Source organism: Equus quagga, chromosome 2 (assembly GCF_021613505.1).
Source record: "Equus quagga isolate Etosha38 chromosome 2, UCLA_HA_Equagga_1.0, whole genome shotgun sequence".
Taxonomy (NCBI): domain Eukaryota; kingdom Metazoa; phylum Chordata; class Mammalia; order Perissodactyla; family Equidae; genus Equus; species Equus quagga.
This window is the reverse complement of record NC_060268.1, coordinates 72,095,396-72,123,220: the sequence shown is the minus strand read 5'-3', so window position 1 is coordinate 72,123,220 and position 27,825 is coordinate 72,095,396. Positions and strand designations below refer to the sequence as shown.

The following is a 27,825-nucleotide window of genomic DNA, read 5'->3' as shown; positions in this document are numbered from 1 at the left end:
AAGGAAATACAGGAAAACTGGAAAACGAGAGATAAAATGACAGTATTAAGCCCTCAAACATCAATAATCACCACAAATGTAAGTGGATTGAATTTTAGAATAAAAAGACACAGAGTGGCAAGATGGATTAAAGAACAAGAGACAACAATATGCTGCCTCCAGGAAAGACATCTCATCTCCAATGACAAACACAGGCTAGAGTGAAGGGATGAAAGACAATACTCCAAGCTAACAGCAAACAAAAAACGCAGGTGTCGCAATACTTATATCAGATAAAGTAGACTTCAAGATAAGCCAGGTAAAGAGAGACAAAGAGGGGCAGTATATAATGATCAAAGCGACATGCCATCAAGAAGAAATAACACGTATAAATATCTATGTACCCAACACAGGAAGACCAAAGTTCATAAAGCATCTATAACAAACCTAAAAGAAGATATCAATGATAACAGAATAATAGAGGGGACCTCAATACTCCACTCACATCAATGTATAGATCATCCAGACAGAAAACCAACAAGGAAACAGTGGAATTAAACAAAAAGCTAAACCAGTTGGACTTAATAGACATATATAGAACACTCCATCTAAAAACAGCAGAATACACATTCTTCTCAAGTGTACACGGAACATTCTCAAGGATAGACCATACACTGGGAAACAAGGGAAGCCTCAAAACATGTAAGAAAAGTGAAAGAATAACAAGTATCTTTTCCAATCACAATGCTATAAAGCCAGAAATGACTTACAAGAAAAAAGCTGAGAAAAGGGCAAAGATGTGAAGATTAAGCAACATGCTACTGCACAAGCAATGGATCATTGAAAAACTTAAAGGAGAAATCAAAAAATATCTGGAGACAAATGAAAATGATAACATACCATACCAACACATAGGGGATGCAGTAAAAGCCGTATTAAAAGAGAAATTCATTTCATTAAGAGGGAAATTCACTGAATTGAATAAGGCTCACCTTAACAAACAAGAAAAATTCCAAATAAGCAATCTCAAATTACACCTGACTGAATTAGAAAAAGAAGAGCAGACACAGCCCAAAGTCAGCAAAGGAGAGACATAAAAATCAAAGCAGAAATAAAGGCTATTAAAACAAAAAAGACAGTAGAAAGGATCAATTAAACAAAGAATTGGTTCTTTGAGAAGATAAATAAAATCGACAAAGCCCTAGCCAGACTTACAAAGAAAAAAAGAGAGAAAGCTCAGAGAAAATAAATCATAAATGAGAGAGGAGAAATAATAACAGACTCCACAGAAGTACAACATATTATAAGAGAGGACTACAAAAAACTATATGTCAACAAAATGGATAATCTAGAAGAAATGTATAAATTCTTAGACTCTTACAACCTCCCAAAGCTGAATCAAGAATCACAAGGAAAGAGATTGAAACAGCCATCAAAAGCATCCCAAAGAATAAAACCCCAGGACCAGATGGCTCCTCTGGGGAATTCTACCAAACTTTTAGAGAGGATTTAATACCGATCCTTCTCAAGCTATTCCAAAAAATTAGGGAAGATGAAACACTTCCTAACACATTCTATGAGGCCAACATCACTCTGATACCAAAGCCTGACAAGTACAACACAAAAAAGGAAAACTACAGCCAATATCGCTGTTGAACATAGATGGAAAAATCCTCAACAAAATTTTGGCAAGCCGAACTCAGCAGTACATCAAAAGGATCATACATCATGATCAAGTGGGATTTATAACATGGACACAGGAATGGTCCAACATCCGTAAATCAATCAACATGATTCACCACATCAACAAATTGAGGAATAGAAACCTTATGATGATCTCAATAGATGCAGAGAAAGCATCCGACAACATCCAACTGCCATTTATGATAAAGAACTCTTAACAAAATGGGGGTAGAAGGAAATTATCTCAACATAATAAAGGCCATGTATGACAAACCCACAGCCAATATCATACTCAGTGGCAAAAACTGAACAACATCCCCCTGAGAACAGGAACAAGACAAAGATGCCTGCTATCACCACTCTTGTTCAACATAGTACTCAAGGTTTTGGCCAGAGCAATTAGGCAAGAGAGAAAGGAATAAAGGACTCCAAATAGGGAGTGAAGAAGTGAAACTCTTGCTGTTTGCAGATGACATGATCTTATATATAGACAACCCTAAAGAATCCATTGGAAAACTAACAGAAATACAGTAAAGTTGCAGGGTACAAAACCAACTTACAAAAATCAGTTGCTTTTCTATACTCCAATAACGAACTTACAGAAAGAGAACTCAAGAATATAATTCCATTTACAATCGCAACTAAAAGAATAAAGTACCTAGGAATAAATTTAACTTAGGAGGTGAAGGACCTATACAATGAAAACTATAAGACATTATTGAAAGACATTGATAATGACATAAAGAGCTGGAAAGAGATTCCATGTACATGGACTGGAAAAATAAACATAGTTAAAATGTCCATACTACCCAAAGCAATCTACACATTCAATGCAAGCCCAATCAGAATCCCAGTGACATTCTTCATGGAAATAGAACTAAGAATCCTAAAATTCATATAGAGCAACCAAAGACCCTGACTTGCTAAGGCAATCCTGAGAAAAAAGAACAAAGCTGGAGGCATCACAATCCCTGACTTCAAAATGTACTACAAAGCTATAATGATCAAAATGGCATGCTGCTGGTACAAAAACAGGCACAAAGATCAATGGAACAGAACTGAAAGCCCAGAAACAAAACCGCACATCTACAGAAGGCAAATGTTCAACAAAGGGGCCAAGAACATCCAGTGGAGAAAAGACAGTCTCTTCAATCAATGGTGTTGGGAAAACTCAACAGTCACATGCAAAAGAACAAAGGGAGACCATTACTCATGCCATACACAAAAATAAACTCAGAATGGATCACAGACTTGAAGATACGTCCTGAAACCATAAAACTCCTGGAAGATAATATAGGTAGTACAGTCTTTGACATCAAACTTAAAAGGATCTTTTCAAATACCATGTCTTCTCAGACAAGGGAAACAAAAGAAAAAATAAACAAGTGGAACTTCATCAGACTAAAGGTCTTCGGCAAGGCAAAAGAAACTAGGATCAAACCAAAGAGACAGCCCACCAATTCAGAGAAAATATCTGCAAATCATATATCCGACAAGGGGTTAATCTCCATAATATTTAAGGAACTCACACAACTGAACAAGAAAACAAACAGCCGGATCAAAAAATGGGCAGAGGATATGAACATTTTTCCAGAGAAGATATATAGATGGCCAATAAACAAACCAAAAGATGTTCAACATCACTAATCATGAAGGAAATGCCAATCACAACCATATGAAGCGGCCAGCCCCATGGCCAAGTGGTTAAGTTTGCGCTGTCTGCTTCAGTGGCCCAGGGTTTCGCCAGTTTGAATCCTGGTTGCAAACATGGCACCACTCATCAAGCCATGCTGAGGTGGCATCCTACATGCCACAACTAGAAGGACCCACAACTAAAAATATACAACTATGTACCGGGGGCTTTAGGGAGGAAAAGGAAAAAAAAAAGGAAAAACTATATTAAGATACCACCTTACACCTGTTGAAATGGCTATAATCACTAAGACTAAAAATAACAAATGCTGGAGAGGGTGTGGAGAAACCTCATACCCTGCTGGTGTGAATGCAAACTGGTGCAGTGACTATGGAAAACAGTACGGAGATTCCTCAAAAAACTAAAAATAGAACTACCATACAACCCAGCTATCCCACTACTGGGTATGTACCCTAACAATGTGAAATCAACAATCCAAAGTATCATATGCACCCCTATGTTCATTGCAGCACTATTCACAATAGCCAAGACATGGAGATAGTCCAAGTGCCCATGTACTGAAGACTGGATAAAGAAGATGCGACATATATATATACAGTGGAATACTACTCGGTCATTAAAAAAAAGACAAATTCATCCCATTTGCAACAACATGGAAGGACGTGGAGGGAATTATGCTAAGTGAAATAAGCCAGACTGAGAAAGACAAACATCAGATGATTTCACTCGTATGTGGAATATGAACAAACCCACGGACAAAGAAAACAGCTCAGTGGTTAACAGAAGAAGGGGTGGGGAGTGGGCACAGAGGGTGAAGGGGAGCACTTACGTGGTGACAGTCAAGAAATAATGTTAAACTGAAATCTCACAATGACGTAAACTATTATGAACTCAATAAAAAAGAAAAAAAGAAAAAAGACGGGAAATGAACTTGAATAGACATTTCTTCAAAGATATGCAAATGGCCAGTAAACACACGAAAAGATGCACAACATCACTAATCATTAGGGAAAATCAAATCAAAACTACAATGTAAAACTTCATCCCATTAGCAGGGCTATTATCAAAAAGACAAGTGTTGGCAAGGATTGGAGAAATTAGAACCCCTCTTCCTGCATTCCCTATGGGAACAAAAAATGGTGTAGCTGCTGTAGAAAACAGGATGGTGGTTCCTCAAAGTTAGACATAAAATTACCATATGATTCAAAAAGTCCACCTTTAGCTATATACTCAAAAGAAGTGAAAGCAAGGACTCAAACAGATATTTGCACACACATGTTCATAGCACCATTAGTCACAACAGCCAAAAGGTAGAAACAATCCCAGTATCCATCGACAGATGAATCAATAAACAAAGTGTGATGTACATAAAATGGAACATTATTCAGCGTTAAAAAGGAACGAGGGGCCAGTCCCGTGGCCAAGTGGTTAAGTTTGCGCACTCCACTTCAGCAGCCTGGGATTTCGCCAGTTCGGATCCTGGGCGTGGACATGGCACCACTTGTCAGGCTATGCTGAGGTGGTGTCCCACATAGCACAACCAGAGGCACTCATAACTAGAATATACAAGTATGTACTGGAGGGCTTTGGGGAGAAGAAGGAAACAAAAACAAGATTGGCAACAGATGTTAACTCAGGTGTCAATCTTAAAAAAAAGGCAAGGAAATTCTGACACATGCTACATGATAAATCTTGAAAACATGCTAAGTGAAATAAGCCACTTACCAAAGGACAAATACTGTATGATTCTACTTTTTTTTTTTTTAAAGATTTTATTTTTCTCCTTTTTCTCCCCAAAGCCCCCCGGTACATAGTTGTATATTTCGTTGTGGGTCCTTCTAGTTGTGGCATGTGGGACGCTGCCTCAGCGTGGTCTGATGAGCAGTGCCATGTCCGCGCCCAAGATTCGAACCAACGAAACACTGGGCCGCCTGCAGCGGAGCGCGCGAACTTCACCACTCGGCCACAGGGCCAGCCCCTGTATGATTCTACTTTTGTGGCATACCTAGAGTAGTCAAATTCATTGAAACAGAAAGTAGAACGGTGGTTGCCAGGGGCTGGGAGAGGGGAGAACGAGGAGTTAGGGTTTAACGGGCCAGAGTTCCACTTGAGGGGAGATGAAAAGGTTCTGGAGACGGATGGTGGTGATGGTTGCACAATAATGTGAATGTACTTAATGTCATAGAATTGTAAACATAAAAATGGTTAAAATGGTAAATTTTACATTACGTTTATTTTATCACAATTAAAAAAATTAAAATTGGGCCCCCACTCTACCTCGCCCTCCAAAAATATTGCTCACAAAGAAAACTATGGACAAAATTATTATCTGGCAAATTCTACTATTCTTATACACACTCTTTCAAAAACAGAAGAGGAGAGAACATTCTCCAACTCATTCGAAGAGACTAGCGTCACCTGGGAACCAAAACGTTGAATGTCTGTTTTCACACTATCAGCTCCATCAGCTAGTTTCTCCTGACTAGCCAACACTCTCAGTTGACAGATTATAAATAGAAATTAACAGGGGTTACACAGGAAGCTGCCATCTTCCTGAATTGCAGCTTCTTTGTTAGCGGAGGAGCAGTGGTTATCAGTAACTTATAGGAAATTACAAGAAAAGAAAGTTACAGGCCAATCTCACAAACACAGATGCAAAACTGTTAAAAAAAAAAAAAAGACCAGCAATATATATTAATATGACCAATATTATAATATGACCAACGTAGTTTTATTCCAGAAATGGAAGTTTGATTAACATTTGAAAACTCAGAATTTCACACAACAGAAAAATAAAAGAAAAACTGTACGGATGGATCATCAAGAAATGCAGAAAAAAGTATTTGATGAAATTTAATATCCATTCACAAAACCTGGGAGCAAAGCAGACAGAAATAGAAGGAAACTTCCTTAATATTTAAATGTATCAACAAAGAAAACTCTACAAAAAACATCATACTTCATGTGTGGAAACTGGGAAGCTTTTCCTCTGCTCTTAGGAACAAGATAAGGATGCCTGTTATGACCATTTCTATTCAACAGCACACTAGAGGTGCTAGAAGTCCAAAAAGTCAAGGGGGTAAGCAATAAGCTCAGAAACAGACACAGGCAGAGAGTCATTTGATTTAGACAGAGGTGCTACTCCAGGAAAGAGATGAACAACAGTCCTTTCACCCAAAGATGCTGGCACAGTGACCCTATGGACAAAATGCCTATGGAACAGAATGACAGGTGACCTCCTGGTATCCGTACCAGCAGTGAGAATTCCCACATTCTACAGAGACGAAAATCAGCACAATCACCATGGAAACCTGGCACTCTGTACTAACGCATAACCTACACACCATGGAGAAACAGACATAAAAATGTTTCAACAACTAAGTTGTTAAGGAGCACATGCCTATCTGACAAAATGATCAAGAGAAGCAGGAAAGCAGTGACCACACAAGCCTGGAGAGGGGAATCTTTCAGGGAGACAAGAGGCAGTGTTTGGAAGGAGCCTGCAAACGTTCCATTGCTTAACCTAGATGGATGCTGAATGGTTTTCTCTGTGATCAATCACAAAGCTGCTTTCCGTACTTTTATGTATGTATTATACTTCACAATAAAAAAAGGTTTCAAAATGAGTAAGTTCAAATTGCTGATCAAATTAAATACCCTCAACCATATGTGGAATACAGACAAAAACACCACATGACCATTTAAGTTCATAAAAGCAGCTGAATGAAAATATTAGCTATATTAAAAAATAAAAAACTATGCTCAATATCCTAAGGTTATTTTCCCCAGGACAACTGTTACTTCCTGTTTTAAGCTCCTGTGTTATAAAGATGACAGTCTACAACGGGAGGAAAAAATGCTCACCTTGTTTGAGCTTTCCTATAAAATGAAAGTTAAACCACAACTTTAATTAATTCTATGAGTCCGAGAAGTCAGAACCATAGAGTATGGTTACTTAGACTCAGATTCAAAAATGTCCAAGCTAAAAACTTTGAGAAGACAAGTTTCATTCCAATTTGGCAAGCACTACAGACAGTACCAATAGGCAAGTGCTCAGCTGACTACAAGAATTCCATAACTCATTAACATCAGATAATGTCGACGCATTTAGAAAGGCATCCCATATTGATGTCTACCTCCAAACCTGGACCGTATCTAACCACCTCAACAGCTACTTCTGGAGATACCTCCCAAGAAAGTGTCTTCCAAAACTTTCTAAAATAATCCATTTCAGGATACTACAACCATTATTAACAGAATAATGTTCCTTAAATATAACCCAAATGTCTTCTGATTTGGATTATCTTCATTTTCCACTTAAACTACCACCAGTGAAAATGACAAATAATTGGTATTCCTTTATCAAGTATTCTTTCAAATAAAAAGGCAACATAACGTTAGACTAGGACATAACTTTCCTCAGTGAAAGTCCTCTAAGTTAAGATGCCATACCCATGATGCCGGGCCAGGCTAACTCTTCATAGTCGTCCCTTTCCTTTCCCGGTGCGAGGTGGTTGAATCGATCCAGATGTTCTAACAGGCCACCCAGCAGAGGGACAGCTCCAGCCTCCTGCATCAGACCAGCATTTTTACTGAGCAGAAGCACTATAGAAACTACTAGTTCTGGAAGGAGAACACCTACATTTAAAAAGAAGGAGGGTGAAAAAAAGCATTAAAATTTAAATATAAAGGGTCTATACTATAAAACCACTTTATATGCTTGCTCTATGTTTAAATTATGATAAATCGCAAAATAAGGAATGCTAGTCCTTAGCATACTTCTACAGGATTATTTTATCTTTCATTTCAAAAGAGGTAAATAGAGGTATCAAACAGAACTTTCTGAGTTACAAGAATACTTTCCAAAAACACTGTTTCAAGATAGAAGTACTAACTAGAGTCTTTTATTCAGAAAACTAAGTGTTTACAACTACGTTTACTATCAGAAAAAAGCACTCAATAATAATGCTGTACTGTCACAGAATTGATTTGAAAATATTTTAAGCAATGTTGGAATTTATTAAAGTCCTAAAAGGGGCAATTAATTTCTATGCTGCTAAAATATTAGACAATTACCAATGACCTCATTATTGAAGTGTTGATAATGGTGGTATAACTCTAAATCACTAATTATATTTACAGTGATAGGATTCCTGTACCAGGTTGCTTAACAACAGAATACCACTAACTAAAACAAACAAAAGAAGAAAGGCAATAGGACTAGAAAACGGATGAGGTACAGGCATGCAGGTTTATCAGGAAATGATAAATTTTAACTCTCATTAATCTCCAGAAATAAATACACGTCCACAGGAAGGAAACAAGAAAAGTACCAGTGAAGTCCCCTTCCACAATGCAGGCCACCTCTGCAAAGTGCCGCCAGCTGGTGGAAGCAATGCTGGATGCCACAGGTAGTATATCTCCAATGTGTGTGCACAAAAGGGCTGTGTACTTCTTTAGCAAGGAGCCCACACCCATTAGCTCAGGACCTTGAAGAAAGATTCAGAAAATTTCATTTTCACTACTAAAATTTACTTTGTGAATAAACTGAATTGCTCCACTATTCCACTGTCATTTATACACCTTTTACCTATAACAATTTTCTCAAACAGAAGCTATTAACCCTTACTCCTTGACTCTTTATATCACATAATTTGAGCAACAGTGAATTTAGTTACACTGATTTTTATACACTGCACTACACAGTACCTAGAAACTTTGGGTGTATAAATACTAAAGTCATAACCTACAGAGTTTTAAACCTTATATCCAATACACAAATGTTTTCTAAGTCCAAGTCTTAATGCTTATAAATTATTCGCAATGAACAAAGGTAGGCATTTTTCAATCTCATAAAATCTTTAACTTTTCTTCCTAGACTCTTAATAGCTTTCCAGTCCTTGCAACTTTATGTCTGTGAGATGATCAACTCTTTCAGACTTTATAGTTCACCTATTTCAATCCAAAATTTTCCATCATCCACAAGTGCCTAACTCGTTTCAGGAAGCAACTAAGCTATTTTAGAATATACTAGCTATAAAAATCAGTCATGTGTTGCTTAGTGACAGGGATACATTCTGAAAAATGCATCATTAGGCGATTTCATTGTTGTGCAAACCCCATACAGTGTACTTACACACACCTAGATGGTATAGCCTACTACACAAATAGACTGTATGTTACTAATCTTATAGGACCACCATCATATACATGGTCTGTCATTGACCAAAATGTTGTTATGCAGCACAGGACTGTATTAACAAAAGCAGCAGACCTTTCCAACCATGACAGAGAGAGTTACCTTATGGAGAGCCAGGGGCTACCTTTAGAGCTTGTGGAAAGTGCTCTACTCCACAACGTGTACAGAGCTGAGCACTCACATATCATCCTATTTTAATTCTCACGGGCACCCTTAGGCGTTAGCCCAATTCTAAAGGTGAGTGATCTACAGTTCCCAGGAGACTAGTCTCAAATCCAGCAGCTAATAAACCAGAGCTATAACTAGGACCCAGTCTTCCTCCAATGATGATTCATTCCTTCTACTACACCCAGCTGGCTTCCCAGTGTGACATACAAATACTATGTCACTATTTCGCTCCCACATTATCTCAGTCTCCAACAGTCTATAACTAACACATGGAATAAGTCTGATAAATCTTCTATAAGGTTAACCTAAACATAAAGGATGCTATGCTACTTCTGATGCCTAAAGAATTTAAATGTTAAGACAATGAAATAAAAAATACTGATGAGTCTAATATAGAAATATTCATCAAAAAAAAAAGCAGATGCAAAATGAAGTCCCCCAAAATTGGTGCATTTAATAGTATAAGAAACACACATCTGGGCATGCAGAATAGGCATGTGAAAAGGCCTAAATAAAGAAGCCCAAAACACACATAAGACACTTTAACATTCTAAGCAACTTACTAGAAATATCTGAGGTGTGACCAGTACTTTCTCCTGGATAAAGTTTACTGATAAGTAAGCGCTGAAAACGCAGCAACAAATCCAACGAAGCAGATCTTTCCCGACTATGTTGCTCAAAGTCCAGACATGATGAAATCCGATGGGCAATATCTTTCAATCTGACAACCGTCTGAGAAGCAATGTTTCTATGCAGGGGAAAGAGGTTGGAAATTTAAACAAGTTATGTCTGTTAAAAAAAAAAAAAGGACAACATAAACTAAAATCAGAAATACAACTCATATATCGAGGTGACCTGCAGCTGGCTTCCTTTCCCAAATGTGAGTCAGGTGTACCTGCAATAAGCCAACCTCAGTCAAAACCGAGCAGAGCAGCACCAAAGGCACAAAAGATGTAATGATGCCCTTCACTTTACAAATGTAAAGCAAGCTCTATAGAATGGTCCAAAATGATAGAAAACGCCTGCACAAACCTTTGGAAGGAAAAACAACTGTGTCATTACTTTTTGTCCAAAGCTGCATTTCAAATATAAATGTGACAGTACTCTTAAAGACAAGATTCTTTCCCATTTCTGCATCTGCCTCACAAGTCTACCTTTAGACCTACTCAAGTAATCACTCAGGTGGGCCATATCAGGGTACAGGGCTCAGAGAGTACAGGTAGGAAGACAAAGTGGGTACAAATAGACCAGGTCAGGAAACGGTGCTCCAAGAACATGGTAAGGAAAGGAGCAAAGACTCCACTTCCAACTGTATGAGCTAACTTAAGTCATGTGTCTTTAGTAAATGGGAAGAAAGGAGAAGAAACATGAGTCCTGGGAAGCACAATTAGAAGAGCAGTAATTGTTTCGGTTCCATGAGCAAAATGCGAAGAACAAGGCAGGGAAGTCAAGACAAGGCATGGGAGTGGACGCTGCAGGTGACAGAGTGACAGGCTGCAGGGACTATATTCTGCTATGCGGGGCCACCAAGGTTTAGAAAGGAAAGTGACATCCTATTTGTGTTTGAGGAAGGTAACTCTGGTGTCAGTGTGAAGGCAGATTAGAGGGGACGGGGAACACCAGATAAGACCCTGCCACCTAGAGACAGTCTCAGCACTAGGTGAACAAGGCCAGATCCCTGCTACTGAGAACAGAGGAGAAAGTGGATTAGTGGAGGAAAAAGAGCCAAAGTACAACCTGGTTCTAGGGATGCCGTCAAAGCAGTTCCCTCACACCAGCCTTGTCCCAGCCATGAGGGCAACAGCCAGCTGGCCAACACCTGGCACGGCCACTGAGCAGGCAAGTTTGGAACCTGTGCACAACACCAGGCCACAGACAGGCATTCTGCTCCATTCCTAACGTGACAGTAAGTTTGTGAAGAACCTGTCAATTGTACCTGCCCCCATGGTTCATTCCAGAAACTAACAGCAGTGTGAGCGAGGACAAGAGCAGGAGACATTTGGGAGTCCCAACCCAACACTTCAACACGCATCCACAGAGTTGCCAAGAAAGAGTAGCAAAGAGCCCTGGACTGGTACATGGCACCGCTCCCTGGTCACACAAAATCAAGGTGGGCACTCACTGGGTCTTGCCTCTAGTCGCCCTCACCTTTCTTCTCCCTGACTTGGTAACCTGCCCTGATAACCACATCACAATAGAAGAAACAGGTCTAGAATCTGGGTTTTATGCTATACACAAAGGAGCAAAAGACAGTAAGAAAATACAATAAAACTTTTAACTTATTTCCTTAATATAAAATTCAGAACCATAATCAAAACGTGTAATTCTGATAAAGTTCACTAACCAAAAAATCTTCATAGCTCTGTATTTTCAAATATAAATGGTTTTCTGCAACTCCTTGCCAGCATAAGACTAAAGAGTTACTCTGAAATCTGTTTCATGGCTATTTTTGGGAAGCTACAATTTCTTCAACTTGTTTTCCAAGAAATGAAAGTACATGAAACGTCTCCAAAATATCTTACATCTTTAAACTATTTTTCAACAACTGCATCAGCTAAGTCAACATATTGAGTCTCCTTCAGTCACAAACACTTAAGGTGAGAAAATCAAACATTAAAGTCTATCCCTACAAGGGAAGGGGCACATTATCTATGCTTGTGCAAAGAGCCTGGATTATAGGCATTCTGCTAGTGAGAAAGCTGTGGATGCTTTCTCTATTTTCCAAAATTTTTGTAAGGTGCTGTTTATGTCCATACTTCAGTTTTTGTCTTGTGTTTTTCAAATAGGTACATCTTTATTATAAACCTACTGTGGAGCCAACTCCCTGCGTGCCAAGGAGATCCAAAGTAAAGAAGAAGGTTCAGAAGATGACCTGTGAGGATGGTCTAGAGAGTGCTGTCCTACAGAAACATAATGCCAGGGAGCCACATTTGTAATTTAAAATGTTCTACCAGTCATATCCACAAAGACAAAAAGAACACGTAAAATCAGTATTAATAATGTATTTATCCCAACATAGTGAAAACATCATTTCAACAGAAAACCAACAGAAAAAGCATTAAGATTTTTTACATTATTTTTTTACACTAAGTGTTGAAAAGCCATTGTGTATTTTATACTTAAAGCAAATGTCAGTTCAGGTAACTAAATTTTCACTAAAAACATTCAATCTGACTTAGAGTCATAAAATGCACTTAAAAAAGTAAACTCATGTGACCAAGTTATTCCAAACATACTCAAAAGTTTTCTAAAAACTGAATAAGGTCTTAGTTTTTACATTTGAATTTTAATTAATAAAAAATAATGCAACTAAAATAATTGAATCTTATTTAATAAAAAATAAAAACTCAACACCTCAGCTACACCAGACACATTTCAAGTGCTCATCAAAGATGGCAAGTGATTGCCAGACTGAACAGCACAGGCATAGGCAGGTGGACAGCTGGGTCTCTCCACACCAAGAGAACAGTCTGAGCCAGGAGGAGAGTTGGCCCTCATGAGAACAGTGACTACCATGGCCCAAGGTCAGGGACTCAGTACTCACTCTCGTCCAGATACCAGAGGGTGGCACATCCTCCTCAGTGAAGGGTGAGGCATTCAGAACTCAGAAAAGTGCTTCATGAGGTACACGCTTTATGATTTAAAACTTCTGCCAAGAACTTTACCTTTCAATTACAGAGCACTCAATGTCTGTTTTCTCATCTGATCTGCCAAGTAAACCCTGCTCCTGTTACAACTCCTGCAGTTACCACTCTTGGCAGAGTTCCACCTGCCAACTCCACACAAGCAATCACAACTGAAATTCTAGGAACAAATCCCAAGGTCTTTCCACTACCATCAACTACAATGAGTTAATTCACTTTATTTCAATTTGTTCTGTTGAAGATCAGAATGTAAGAACTATTAATCAAAGGAAATAATCACCATCAGATTAGGAAAACAAAACAAAATAGTAAAAGGGATTTAAAATTAGCATTTACTAAAATCTACATAAGGAACTAGCTCTAAAACATCCTCTTTAAAAGTTCCCTGTGTGCCCAGTCAACTCTGGGGTTCCTGGCAGTGGAGAGCAGGCCCGCTAGCACACCACTCACACTCCTGGATATGCATGCAGAGCTGCCTACTCTGGGTGCTCAGCTGCCTGAGCAAACCCTCCAGGCTCTATTTTCTGCATAGAAAATAAAACAAACCATGAGCCAGGTTTACAAAGAGCAGTTCTGTTAAATAGAGGGGCAACAGTTTCTCATGGTCTAACAAATGCCTTCCAGAAATCACCTTGCTTTCTTGTTCTTTCTGAGTGGCACTGAAATGCTGGCTGACGTTTTTCAGTAGACAGTATCCGACCACTGCAGCCCTTGTCAAGGTTAGCCTCTGTTTATGTTCTGGCTGATTCTTTCCTCCTCCTGATCAGGCCTTCAAAAATCATGCTCTCCATTCTTTTAGTCACTTCAGCTTTTAAATCAAAAGTTGTCCTACAGGGGCTGGCCCCATGGCTGAGTGGTTAAGTTCACACACACTGTTTCAGCAGTCCAGGGTTTGCTGGTTCGAATCCTGGGCATGGATCTACACAACATTCATCAGGCCATGCTGTGGCAGCATCCCACATACAAGAACTGGAATGACTTATAACTAGGATACAACTATGTACTGGGGCTTTGGGGAGAAAAAAAAAGAGGAAGATTGACAATACATGTTAGCTCAAGGCCAATCTTCCTCACACACACACACACACACACACACACACACACACACACACACACAAAATAGTTGTCCTACAGTGTTACATATAAATCTATGATATTCAGAATGAGGCAATGATACAACCTGCTTTAAACAATAACCTTACTATGACGATCTTCATTTGCATCTATTGCTACCTAATGAGAAGAACCTTTCCCTATGTTCATCACACATCCTAACTTTCTCTTGTATGAAAACCTGTAGAATCTCCTATTTTATGTTATACACTCCTACCTCTCATCTATATTTCAGTCTGCTCTTTACCCTAAAACCTATCCTAGGTAATTTTCAGAGTATTTCCTCAAAGCCAAACACATTTTTCAGACCCTAATGCTAGATCTCATTATCTTAATATGAAAACCAACAATCCTATTAAAATAGAATATATCTAATACTATTTACCTAAGAAGCTGTTGAATAAGCTGAACCAGAGGTAAACACTGTTTTCCGGAAGATTCATAAATTCCTGTATTAATAAGATCTTTATCCAACGGGGTCCTACTTCTATGAAATGTCGAGGCACTCACTTCCTGTTCATCAATTTCTTTTTCCTTTTGTGCTTCTTTTTTGGCTTCAATATCCTGTAATTCATAAGACAGAAACTCGTTACCAGTTATCTTAGTAGCAAGTGTGAAGGCACCCTGGGCTGAACCCTGATCCCACAGCCTACCTGTCCCAGACTGTGTATGCTAACTCACACACCTGGTGACAATGGCCCACATCCACCTGTCAGAAATCCTGTAGCTCACTTGCTCAGTTTCTAAACAGACTATTCATCCTACAAATCCAATGTCCACGCTGCCACTGCTGATGGTCTCCAGCCTCCTTCTGTGAAGTCCCTAAAATCTTTACCCCTGCTACTTGCTATCACAAACACCCAATGTGATCTGCTCCATACATACAGAGTCTATCTGCTTGCTAAATATGAAATAACAACCCACAGAAAGGGAAAATATATTCCCAAGTCATATATCTGATAAGAGACATGTTTCCAGAATACAGATAGAATTCTTATAACTCAACAATTAAAAAATAAACAACCCAATTTAAAAATAGGCAAAGGATTTGAATAGACATATCTTGAAGATATACACAGGGCTAATAAGCACACGAAAAGATGCTAGACATCATTAGTCCTCAGGGAAATTCACACCTACTAGGAAGGCAATAATATAAAAAATGGACAGTAGCAAGCATCAGCAAAGATGTGGAGAAACTTGAACCCTCATACACTACTACTGGGAAGGTAAAATGGTACAGCCACTTAAGAAAATAGTTTGGCTCTTTATTGAAACATTAAACATAGAATTACCATAAAACTTAACAACTTCACTCCTAGGCATATACACATAAGAAATAAAAACATATGTCCATACAAAAACCTATACATGAATTTTTATTACAGAATTATTCATAATAACTTAAAAGTGGAAACAACTCGGGGCTGGCCCCGTGGCCGAGTGGTTAAGTTCGCGCGCTCCGCTGCAGGCGGCCCAGTGTTTCGTCGGTTCGAATCCTGGGCGCGGACATGGCACTGCTCGTCAGACCACGCTGAGGCAGCGTCCCACATGCCACAACTAGAGGAACCCACAACGAAGAATACACAACTATGTACCGGGGGGCTTTGGGGAGAAAAAGGAAAAAATAAAATCTTTAAAAAAAAAAAAAAAAAGTGGAAACAACTCAAACGTCCTTCAGCTGATGAATGGATAATCAAAATACATTATATCCTTACAATTGAATATTGTTTAGCAATTTAAAAGAATAAAGTACAACATGGATGCTACAGCTTGAACGAACTTAGAAAACACTATGCTACGTGAAAGAGGTCAGACAGAAAATGCCATATATTGTACAAATCCATTTATATGAAATATCCAGAACAAGGAAATCTTTTTAGACAAATTAGTGGTTGTCAACGGCTAAGAGGAGTGGGGAATTGGGAGTGACTATTAAGGGGCACAGAGCTTTCTTTTTGGAGTGATAAAAATGTTCTGAAATTAGATAGTGGTAATGATAGTTGCACAATCTCTAAATATACAAAAAAAACACTGAATTATACACTTTAAAAGAGTGAATTGTATAGTATGTGAATTATGGCTCAATAAAGCTATTATTTAAAAAAATTTTAAAGGGAGGTAGCTTTTGCTAGTCAAATGCAACCAATATTCCTGAGAACCTACTACGTAGCAAGCATTCTTCTAGTAACCAAATTTACTGTGCAAAAACAAAGTTCTTTACTTCTGGGCATTATTTTCTAATGGCGAAAGTCAGAACAGTCTAAACATAAACAGTCTTCCCCAGTTCTGAGGGGTGTGGGGACAAAGACCATGACTCAGTGGTGGGATTGGAACTGGGCCACCCATTCTCAAGGCTAAGGCAGCAACATGGATCAGAAAGCTGAAAAATGTGCGTGCTTTTGACTCAACAGTTTCATTTCTGGAACTTCTTCCTAATAATCATTCTTATACTCAATGACTTATTATCTACAAGAATGTAATTAAAAATTATTTATAGTAGTAAAAATATCTAAAACCTAAAGTGTCAACAACAGAAAGTTGTTTAAAAAAAAACAAAAAAGAAGAAATGATTCCCTTTACATATGACAGACTTCCCCGAAGCAACAGAACAAACGGACATAGCAGTTGAACATTCCACAGAAAAAACACGGCAACCTGAGGAGTGAAAAAGAAAAAACTCGATAGATCACTGAAATCAATTCTGGCACCATAATGAATATTGTTAGTAAATATCTGCACTTTTAAAAATCTGGAAGACTCTACACCAAAAATATTAACAATGGTTATTCCTAAATGGTGAGTTTTTTTATTAATGCCTTTCTGTAGCTTCAAAACATCTCTGTTTTGAAATAAATAGCCTTTTGGCTATTTTTTAGGCAACAATTATTATCAGAGCGCCACCCTTGCCCCCTGCCACCCCCTGCTCCCCACCGGTCCCTCCCTCTATTAGGAAGCATAGAATAAACATTTGTCAACTAAATTAAGAGGTTCTAAAAATAGTGCTTGGGTCATGTTAAGGTTACTTGTCTGGTCCATGTGTGGCCAGCATACCTGCCACTCACTAGTCATAATACCTTAGAAAATCACTAAATTTCTGTGGTTCTTATGTCCACATCTATAAAGTGGAATTTTAAAAACAACTTTTTCCACTCAACATGGTTGACAAGCTTAAAAGAAAAAACTAAAGTAAAGTACATAGCACAGTACCTGGAAAATAATAGGTACACAAGGAATGGTGGTTGCTACTAACATTGCTACAAAGACAATTTCTTCTAACGTTTCCAATGGAATCAAAGTATGTTTTTAAAGTCTTGTTTTGTTGTTTGTTTCGTTTGGTGAGGAAGATTAGCCTTGAGCTAACATGTGCTGCCAATCTTCCTATTTTTGCTTGAATATTTTCCCTGAGCCAATCCTCCTCCATTTTATATGTGGGACACCGCACTACAACATGGCTTGATAAGCAGTGTGTAGGTCTGTACCCAGGATCCAAACCTGTGAATCTCAGGCCACGAAAGCAGAGGCACGCAAACCCAATCATTGTGTCACCAGGCCAGCCCCTCAGATATTTTTAATACAGTCACTTCATCTAATTTTATCAGCACAGTTTTTTAAATCAAAAACTACTACAACAATGAATGCAACAAAAGAAGCTATGAATGGCCAATAAGCACATGCAAATACAAATTGTAACCATACCTCTCCAGAATAGCAAAAGTTAAAAGCATCACCATGCATCATGTTGGTAAGGTCAAGAAAGTCTCATACAGGCTGGTTCAAATGTAAATGGCACAGCCATTTGGGAAACTATAAACAGACAGTCACCCTGGGACCCAGCAAATTCTAATTTAAAGAAAAAACACATGTTCACTACAGGATTTGTACACAGCATGATCAAAGCCACTATAGAGACTCAAAAGCAATCAAATGTCTGTCAACAGGAGAATGGATAGACAAATAATGCCAGAATCATACCATGGACTATGCCTCAACAGTAAAAACATAGTAACAATACATGCAACATAGAAGATCTGAAAATCCTTATCAAGGCAAAATAAAGCAGACACAAAAGAGTACATACAACATGATTCTATTTATGTGAGATTTAGAACAGACAAAAGTAATTTAATCTGAGGGAGGCAGGGGAGTGTCCTAATTTCAAGTGCAGGGACACAAAAACACTTTCTGGGGTGATGGAAATGATTTCTAATATGAACAGGGTATGGGTCAAAGCCATCTAAATTGACACTTAAAGTAAGTGCATTTTATCATACTTAATACCTCAATAAATTTTTTAAAACTATTAAGATAAAAAAGTTTTAATTAAAGAAAATATTTGGATGTTACTAAAAGTTTTGTGCTTCAGTTTTTCACTAATTCTGGCAAAAGGTTGTTATTTCTTCATGACCACGAGCATGGTGTTTCAATCTCAGCTCACTGACGGGTAAAATCACCTCTGTAGGCTCACACACACATTCCTAGGGCCATACCTGGATTTCTGCAGTAATGGCTGCATTTAACGCTGACTCTAAGCCTCCATCAGCCATCAAGCTGCCCACCAGAAGATCAATCATAAATCGCCGACCTGGACTTATGTTAACTTCGTTGCCTGAAACTGGAAAAGGGAAAGTGTTTTTGCCAATGTGAGGTAAGTGCCATCCTCTCCCGCACCCTCTCTTGTGCCCAACCCCCACCCCCTCATCCCTGCTCATCCCCCAAGCCTACCTGCACAGGGCAAGAGAGCAGAGAGTGCCCGGGCCCGCTCCTCAGCAGTAGGCAGCAGCATGGACCACCCGCTCTGCAGCACAGCCTGGGCAGCTGCCTGCACGGTACTTAGCACGCCCGTACTACTGGCCAGGGCCACCACAGTCTGCTTCAGGCTGTTGAGGAGGACGCTGCCCAGACCTAAACCAAGGAATTCTGGGTCAACCTGGTGACTAATGGCAGCATGCAACTGAAAGGAGAAAAACAATTTTCACTTAGAAGCCCTAAAAATAAGTGGATTTCAAATCTTTCTAAAAATTAAATAATACCTCAAATTAAGTTTTATTCAAATAATAAAGGAAAAACGTCCAGTATATGTATTTTTTTATACTGGACTAAAGAAATTTTATCCATAGCTGTTGAGAATCCATAGCAAGGTATTTTCTAAGTGCAATATTTAAACCAAACTATAAATATGTACGTGGGAAAGGTCAAGATTAACAAAGAGTTAAACCATGTGGAAATAGCAACCTCCACCCAACCCCCAACCATCTGCATCAAACACAGAGAAATAGAGAATATAATATAACAAAAAAAAGGTTAAAATATTATATACACAAGCTGACAGTATATAAGGAAACTCCTCAAGGGCCAAACCAGAACTCACACAGACACACACAGCAGGAGCCAAGAGATTCTGGACTCTGAGAACAGATCAAAGCCTTGGAGCTTGAGACCCACACTGCTCATGAAAGCCCACTGCACCTGGGCTTCCTGCAGAAGGCTGGGAGTTGCTCAAGACCACCTGTCTGTCAGGTAGCCAGGGCCTGAGGGCAACACTCTACCACACAAGGCTTTGGGTAGAAACAGACCCCAAAAGAAATCAGAGACCCGGCCTATACCATGAGCAGATGTGAAATCAATTTATACCAACCATCTAGGTATAGATACCACAAGTCAAACACTGAAACTCATCTAGAGCCTGAGAAACTCATGGAACCTCAGAGATGTAAATACAAAGCTGCCTTCTGTGGAAATCTCCACAGCCAAGGTGATAGGGGTACCCCTAGCAAACCTTCCCCTGAAGGCAGTCTCAGAGTAAGAAAAGACAAGCCATACTAGGTCACCATGGGGGAGAGTCATAGACAGAGTAAGAGGCAAAACACATGCCCCAAGAGATGGCAGCAATAAAAATATTGGAAAGATTCCATAAAATAAGAAAATGTTCTTAGAGATCAAGGAAGGAACAGAACCCAGAAGATGGGACTATATAATGAGTAAAACGAAAGCCTTGAAAAGAACCCAAATATAAATTCTAAAAGTGAGGAAAACAACTACAGGAATAAAAATCTCAAGGCAGAGGTGTGAAGAACCTACACCCCAGGTCCCAGCCCTGAACCTCTGTGCACTGGGTAGCCAATCTGGGAACAGGCCTGAACATCTTGTGCCTCCCCACCTGTAATCTGTGCAATACAGATCGATGGTCTCACCTCAGAGGGCTGGCACAGGGATTTAGTGAGATAATATGTGTAAAGCAGAGATCATATAAGTATTTGTTAAATAAATGGACAATTCAAAAATACAGAACATTCAACTAAAGAAAGGATTTGTGAACCGAAAGAGAACGCTGAGTAAACCACTCAGAAGGCAGAATGAAAAGATAAAGTGAGCATTAAAAAAGATAAAGAGTGAGGTCAGCGTGGTGGTGCAGTGGTTAAGTTCGCACACTCCACATCAGTGGCCCGGGGTTCACAAGGCATGGAACTACACCCTGCTCATCAAGCCATACTGTGACAGCGTCCCACATACAAAATAGAGAAAGATTGGCACAGATGTTAGCTCAGGGCCAAACTTCCTCACGAAAAAAAAAAAAGATAAAGAGATTTAAAAATATCAAAGAAGTTGTGATACTTGGGAAGATAAAATGAGAAAGTTCAACTTACATTTATTAGGACTTCTCCAACAGAAAACATAAATTAAAAAGAGAGAGCAATTTTCAATGGTAAATAGTGAAGACTTTTCAAAATTTAACAAAGATATATAATCTCAGATTGAATGAGGACCATAACCTCAACTTAAATACACAAAAATAAAGCCTCATCTAGACATAATGTATTAAAATTACGAAACAAAGATATAACAATATGAAACCCTGCCAAGGAGAAAGACAAATTAGCTACAAAGATACAACAACTGCACAAATTTAAGATTTCTCATAGGAAACAATAAAGGTCAGAAGAGAATAGAACATCTTCAAAATGCTGATAAAATAACAGTAATCCAAAAAGCTAAATCTTGTTAAACTCTCTTAAGAGGGGTTGAAGTGAACAGTTTTCAGACTTTATAACTAACTTTCTGAAGGAGGGAGTATAAGGGAGGAGGGAAAGGATATAAGCAACAATGACAAAAATTGTTTCAAAAAAGAAAAAAGATGATATAACTAAGTACGGCCTCTTAAAAAATGATGATGATATGATAATTAATTGGGATAAAGTTAAAAAATAATTTCTATATTTCACAAATCCCAAGAGGCATTTTTATGTATCCCGTCTTAACATCTCTAAATTCAGAATGTATCTTACACATTTCAATTGGGAGCATTCTTCTTTTAGAAGCACACACAAAAAGACAGTCTGCCTTGGATCCAATGTAATAATAAGACTACTTGACAATTAAAACAGTGGAGGAGGAAAGGGGAGTTTAGGTTTAACGCATCCTATAACCTTATAGGTTTCAGGAAGAGAAGTAACAATTAACCTAACACTTTGTGGAATTAACAAATATTTAACTTTTTTGTACATGATTAATGTCCAGAAATCAAAGAAAAACTTAGAAACAATAAAAGGGATTTGAAAAGAAAAAATCTTTTTTAGAAACTTGATCAATAGAGAATAAAATGAAGAACAAACTTACATAAAACTAAATCAGAAGACCTAAATTGAAATACATTAGGAATCACAATAATTGTAAAAGAATTAAATTACCTTTTGAATAAAGACTCTCAAATTGGATTCTTTTTAAGAATCGAGCTTTATAAACCAATTTAAAAAAAGACACAACTAAAACATAAGGACCTAAGAAGACAGAATAAAGCAATGGAAAAACATACGTCACCAGGCAAAGATGGACCAAAAGGAATCAAGCCTAAGACATGTACAAGGTCTTTCTCCACAGCACTGACCAGGACAGCAACACTACTACAAAGCATGGGAAACAACCAACAACTGGGCAGATCCATGGAAGGAACAGTATACCACAGGTGTCCTAATAGATGAACTCCTGTAGAAGACTTCTGGGAGAGAAGTTTCTCCAAACTTCTGATAATTTGATTAATGCAATTAAACATTACATTCAGTTCTGTGCTTTTTAAAAGCCAAGGCAAAAAAGGGACGGGCACAGAAGAAGGACACGATGGGTTACACAGAAATCCTTGCATTATAAAGGGGAAAAATTAGTTTGTCAAGAAAATCTGTTCTCTTGACAGTAAATCATATGATTTTATTACCAAGGAAAATATGATGACCACAGATTTCAGCTATAGTTTTACTTAAAGAATATATATATATTTTCATAGTAGTTTTTCTTATTTTGACCTTTGACCTTAAATTTCCCTGATAAAGTGGAGGTACTATTGGAGGGAGCCGAGCTTACTGAGTGGAACTTTCAGAGTCCAGAGGAGAGACTGGTTAGCACATTCAGCTGGTTGCTCAATCACCTATTGTCTTGTTCAGTCATTTCTCCACGCACAACAACAGTAAATTCAAGACTGACCCCCTGACGACTATAAACAAGCTGATTACAGCAGAAATAACACAATCTATACACACTTTTACTTGCAGGCTAAGACTGACTTCCAGGATAAACATAAACTAGACTGATTTTTTTAAGCCTCATACACTCCATTATAATCTTACTTCAAAATACTTTAAATTTTTCATTAGCAGTTCACTTAGGCTAAAACCCATACCCTTCAATATGCATAAACACTGCAAATACCTTAGACACTTCCGAAAGGAGGGAGAGGAAAGGAAACAATTAATACCTGAAGTCGTAGAAGATTCAGCGTCGCCACAGCCATGCACTCTTTCTCTTGGGGTGGGGGCCAATCAGCAGTGCCATCCATCCCCTCACTCACTTGCCGTAGTAGGAGGTCCAGCTGCTCAAAAGTCATTGAGCAGATGTCCACCACAAAAGGGACACGGAGGCCAATGGACCACTCAGAACAAGATGACCAAGCAAAACTCTACGGAAGAAACACAAGAACCTAAAATGAATCTACACAGTCAGCTATTGGTCTGTTCCACGGGAGAGATTCATCATTATGAATAATGAAGATGCCTTAAATTATTACTCATGCATCACTCAAATTGTCTCAAATGCACATGTACTTTCATGGTTGTCTAGCTCACATGGTATCGATTTCTAATTTTCTCTCATTTCACTACCCCATCTCATTTTACTATAAATAAAAAGGTAAAAACTTTTTAAAATATCTTTTCACTCTCAAAATTATTAATTCACATTAAATGATGGCCTTGAGGATCACAATCTACTTGAAGAGTCACAAAAGTAACTCTAAGTAGACAATGAAAGGTTAGGTATATATGCTCAATAAGTTAAAATGGAATTTTACAAAAGTTATACAAAACATTATAGAAATAATCCAAAAGAAGTCATGAAAAGATAAACAACAAAAAAAGAGCAATCAAAAAACAAATAATGGTAGACACAAATCCAACTTATAAATAATTACATTAAATTTAAATGGTCTAAACATATAAACAAAAAGATAGAGATTACCAGGATGTATGAAAAACAAAACCTAACTATATGGTATCTACAAGAAATCTACCCTAAATATAAAGACAAAAAATGGCTAAGTAAAGGGATGGAAAGTGGCTATATTACTATCAGACAAAGCAGACTTCAGAGGAAAGAAATTATCAAGGCTAAAGAGGAACATTATATAATTATAAAAAGGTCAATTCACCAAGAAGACAAAACAATGCTGAATTGTATATGCTTCTAACAACAAAACTGCAAAACTGCAAAACACATAGAAGTAAAAACTCATAGAAATGAGAAGAGAAACAGATAAATCCACAAATACAGTTGAACATATCAAAACTACCCTCCTAATAACAGATAGAAGAAGTAGACAGAAAATCAGCAAGGATTTAAAAGAAATGAACAAAACCATCAATGAAGTAGATCAAATTGACATTTATAGAACTCTTCACCCAACCACAAGAGAATACACATTAGTTTCAAGGACACAAGGAACATTAACACAATAAACCATATTCTAAGTTATAAAATAATTCTTGACTATTTAAAAGAATTGAAATCATACAGAATATGTTCTCTGAACATAATAAAATTAAGCTAGAAACCAACAACAGAAACTTAAACTAAAAATAAAAATAAACTAGATGTAAATAACTGGAAAAATCTCCAAGTACTTGGAAATTAAACAGGTTTCCACATTCCAATTAGAGTGGTAAAATATTGATTCTAAGTAGACTCCAAAGAGTTAACTATGTATATGGTAATTGCTAGAGCAACCATTGAAAAAACTATAAAAAGAGATAAATTCAAACTAAATGAAGTTAAATGGAATACTAAAAAAATGTTTATTTGCTCCCAAAAGAGCAAGAAAACAAAATAAAGGAAGAAATAATAGAAAAGAGAAAAAAGCCAACCAATAAAATGGAAGACTTAAGTCTACACGTCAATAATTACAGTAAATGTAAATAATCTAAATATACCAATTAAAAGAAACATTGACACAAGGATTAAAGAAAAAAAAGATGCAACTGTACATAGCACCCAAGAAACTCACTATACACATAATGAAACAAGCAGATTAAAGCAAAAGGTATAAATCTAACAAAACATGTACATGATTTGTATGCTGAAACTGCTGATGAAAGAAATCAAAGATGTAAATATATGTTTAGACATACTTATTTGCATAGATTGGAAGAGTCAATAAAGCAAAAATGTCAATTCTCCAAAAACTGATAACAGGTTGAATACAATTCCTTGTGCAAGTGCAAGCAAGACCTTCTTGCACATATAGACAAGATTATTCTAAATTTTATACAGAAAGGCAAAGGAAGCAGAAAATAGACTTCTGATATAGCTATAGTGAATAAGACTGTACCATACTGGCAACTTCCTATGAATCTATAATTTAAAAAAATTTGTTTTCAAGTGAAAGGGTGGAAAAGTTACAGTATGCAAACACTAATTAAATGAAAAGAAAACTGGAGTACCTACATTAAATCAGACAACAGAGACTTCAGAGCAAGGAAAAACAAGAATAAAGGGGGACATTACATATTGATAGAAGAGTCAATTTACCAAAATGACAAAACAATCCTAAATGTATATTCACCTAAAAACACAGCTTCAAAACTCTCATACGAAAACTGATAGATTCTAAAATTCTAAAATTCATATGGAATCTCAAGGGACCCAAAATAACCAAAACAATCTTGAAAAAGAACAACAAAGTTGGAAGACTCACACTTCCTATTTCAAAACTTACTACAAAACTGCAGTAACCAACAGTGTGGTACACGCATAAAGACAGACATGGGGAGCAATGAAATAGAACACAGAGCCCAGAAATAACCCTTGTCTATATAATAAAATGATTTTTGACAAGTGCCAAGACTATTCAATGTGGAAAGGAAAATTTTTTCTACAAATGGGCTGAGAAACCTCCAAAGAATCAAGTTGGATCATTACCTTACACTATACTGAAAGATTACCTCAAAACGTATCAAAGACCTAAACATAAGAGGTAAAACTATAAAAGTGTAAGAAGAAACCACTGGGGAAAGAGTGCATGACAATGAATTCCTTAGATATATATGACACCAAAAGCACAGACAACAGAAGAAAAAAATAAAGGGGACTTACTCAAAATTAAAAACTTGTGTGCATCAAAGAACACTATCAACAGAATGAGAAAACACCACAGAATGGGAGGAAAAAAATAGTTGTAAATCATACACCTGATAAGGGATTAAGGTCCACAATACATCAAGAACTTGTATAACTCAAAAAAAAAAGAAAAAAAGAAAAAATCCAATTGAAAAACGGGCAAAGGACTTGAATAGACATTTCTCCAAAGAAGATATACAAATATTCAATTAGCACATGAAAAGATGCTCAACATCTTTTCCAATAGGAAAGCACAAATCAAAACCACAATGTGATACCACTTCATACCCCTTAGGGTGGCTAAAAACAAAAAGGAAAATAACCATTGTTGGCAAGAATGTGGAGAAACTGAAACCACGGTGGATATCTGGTAGTAATGTAAAAATCATGCAGCTGCTGTGGGAAACAGTACGGCGGTTCCTCAAAGAGTTAAACATAATTATTGTATGATCCAGCGATTCTACTCCTAGATACATACTCAAAAAAATTGAAAGCAGAGGGGGCTGGCCCCATGGCTCAGTGGTTAAGTTCACGTGCTCCGCTGCAGGCGGCCCAGTGTTTTGTTGGTTCGAATCCTGGGCGCGGACATAGCACTGTTCATCAAACCACGCTGAGGCAGTATCCCATATGCCACAACTAGAAGGACCCACAATGAAGAATATATAACTATGTACCAGGGGGCTTTGGGGAGAAAAAGGAAAAACATAAAATCTTAAAAAAAAAAAAATTGAAAGCAGAGACTCAAACAGATATTTGTACACTAATGTTCATAGCAGCATTATTCACAATAGCCAAAAAGTACCAAGAACCCATGTGTCCAGTGAAAGAGGAATGGATAAACAAAATGTGGGATATATATACAAAACAGAATTATTAAGCCTTTAAAAGGAATAAAATCCTGATCCATGCTACAACATAGATAACCTGGAAATTTTATGCCAATTAATTTAAGTGAAATAAGCCAGAAACAAAAGATCAGATATATAACTCCACTTCAAATAGGCAAATTAGTAGAGATTGTGAGTAGATTTGAGGTTACCAAGGGTGAGGGGAAGGAGAAATGGAGAGTTATTGTTTAATAGGTAAAGAATTTCTTTTTCAGATGATGAAAAAGTTCTGGAGATGGACAGGGGTGATGGTTACACAAGACTGTGAATGTATTTAATGCCATTGTATATTTTACCACATTTTTTTAATGATCAAAAGCATTAATATTAAAAAAACCTGATAGAACCAAAAAGAGAAGTGGACAAATCCACAATTGTACTTGGAGATACCAATACTATCTTCCTAGGAAGAGATAGAAAAGTAGATAGAAAAAGTAGACAGAAAATCAGAAAGGATCTAGAACTAAATAATACCATCAATGAATTGAAACTAATTGACATTTGTAGAACACTTTACTCAACAACAGCAAAATACATACTCATTTTAAGTACACTAAGAGAAAACATCCAGAGACATAAAATAAATCTTAACAAATCTAGAAGAATTGAAATCATAGAGTGTGTTCTCTAATCACAATGGAATTAAACTAGAAATCAGTAACAGAAAGATAACAAAACAATGTCCAAACAGTTTGAAATTAAAGAACACAGTTAATAATCCATAGGTCAAAGAGTGATTCTCAAGAGACACTAGCAAAAATTTGTTTGTTTGTTTTTGGTGAGGAAGATTGGCCCTGAGCTAACATCTGTGCCAATCTTCCTCTATTTTATATGTGGGGT

General features: G+C 37.5%; 1 protein-coding gene across 7 annotated transcripts in view; it reads right to left on the bottom strand.

Annotated features, from left to right (window-relative positions):
* The window catches only part of HERC2 (HECT and RLD domain containing E3 ubiquitin protein ligase 2), a 270,577-nt gene that overhangs the window by 144,666 nt on the left and 98,086 nt on the right, over positions 1-27,825 (bottom strand). For all 7 annotated transcript variants that reach the window (XM_046653926.1, XM_046653932.1, XM_046653929.1 and 4 more), the window contains 7 exons: positions 23,187-23,387; positions 19,166-19,394; positions 18,931-19,055; positions 14,826-15,004; positions 10,247-10,431; positions 8,650-8,805; positions 7,769-7,954 (listed from right to left, as the gene is read on the bottom strand). In XM_046653926.1, coding sequence (XP_046509882.1) covers positions 7,769-7,954; positions 8,650-8,805; positions 10,247-10,431; positions 14,826-15,004; positions 18,931-19,055; positions 19,166-19,394; positions 23,187-23,387 — 1,261 coding nt within the window. The remainder of the gene's footprint in view (positions 1-7,768; positions 7,955-8,649; positions 8,806-10,246; positions 10,432-14,825; positions 15,005-18,930; positions 19,056-19,165; positions 19,395-23,186; positions 23,388-27,825) is intronic.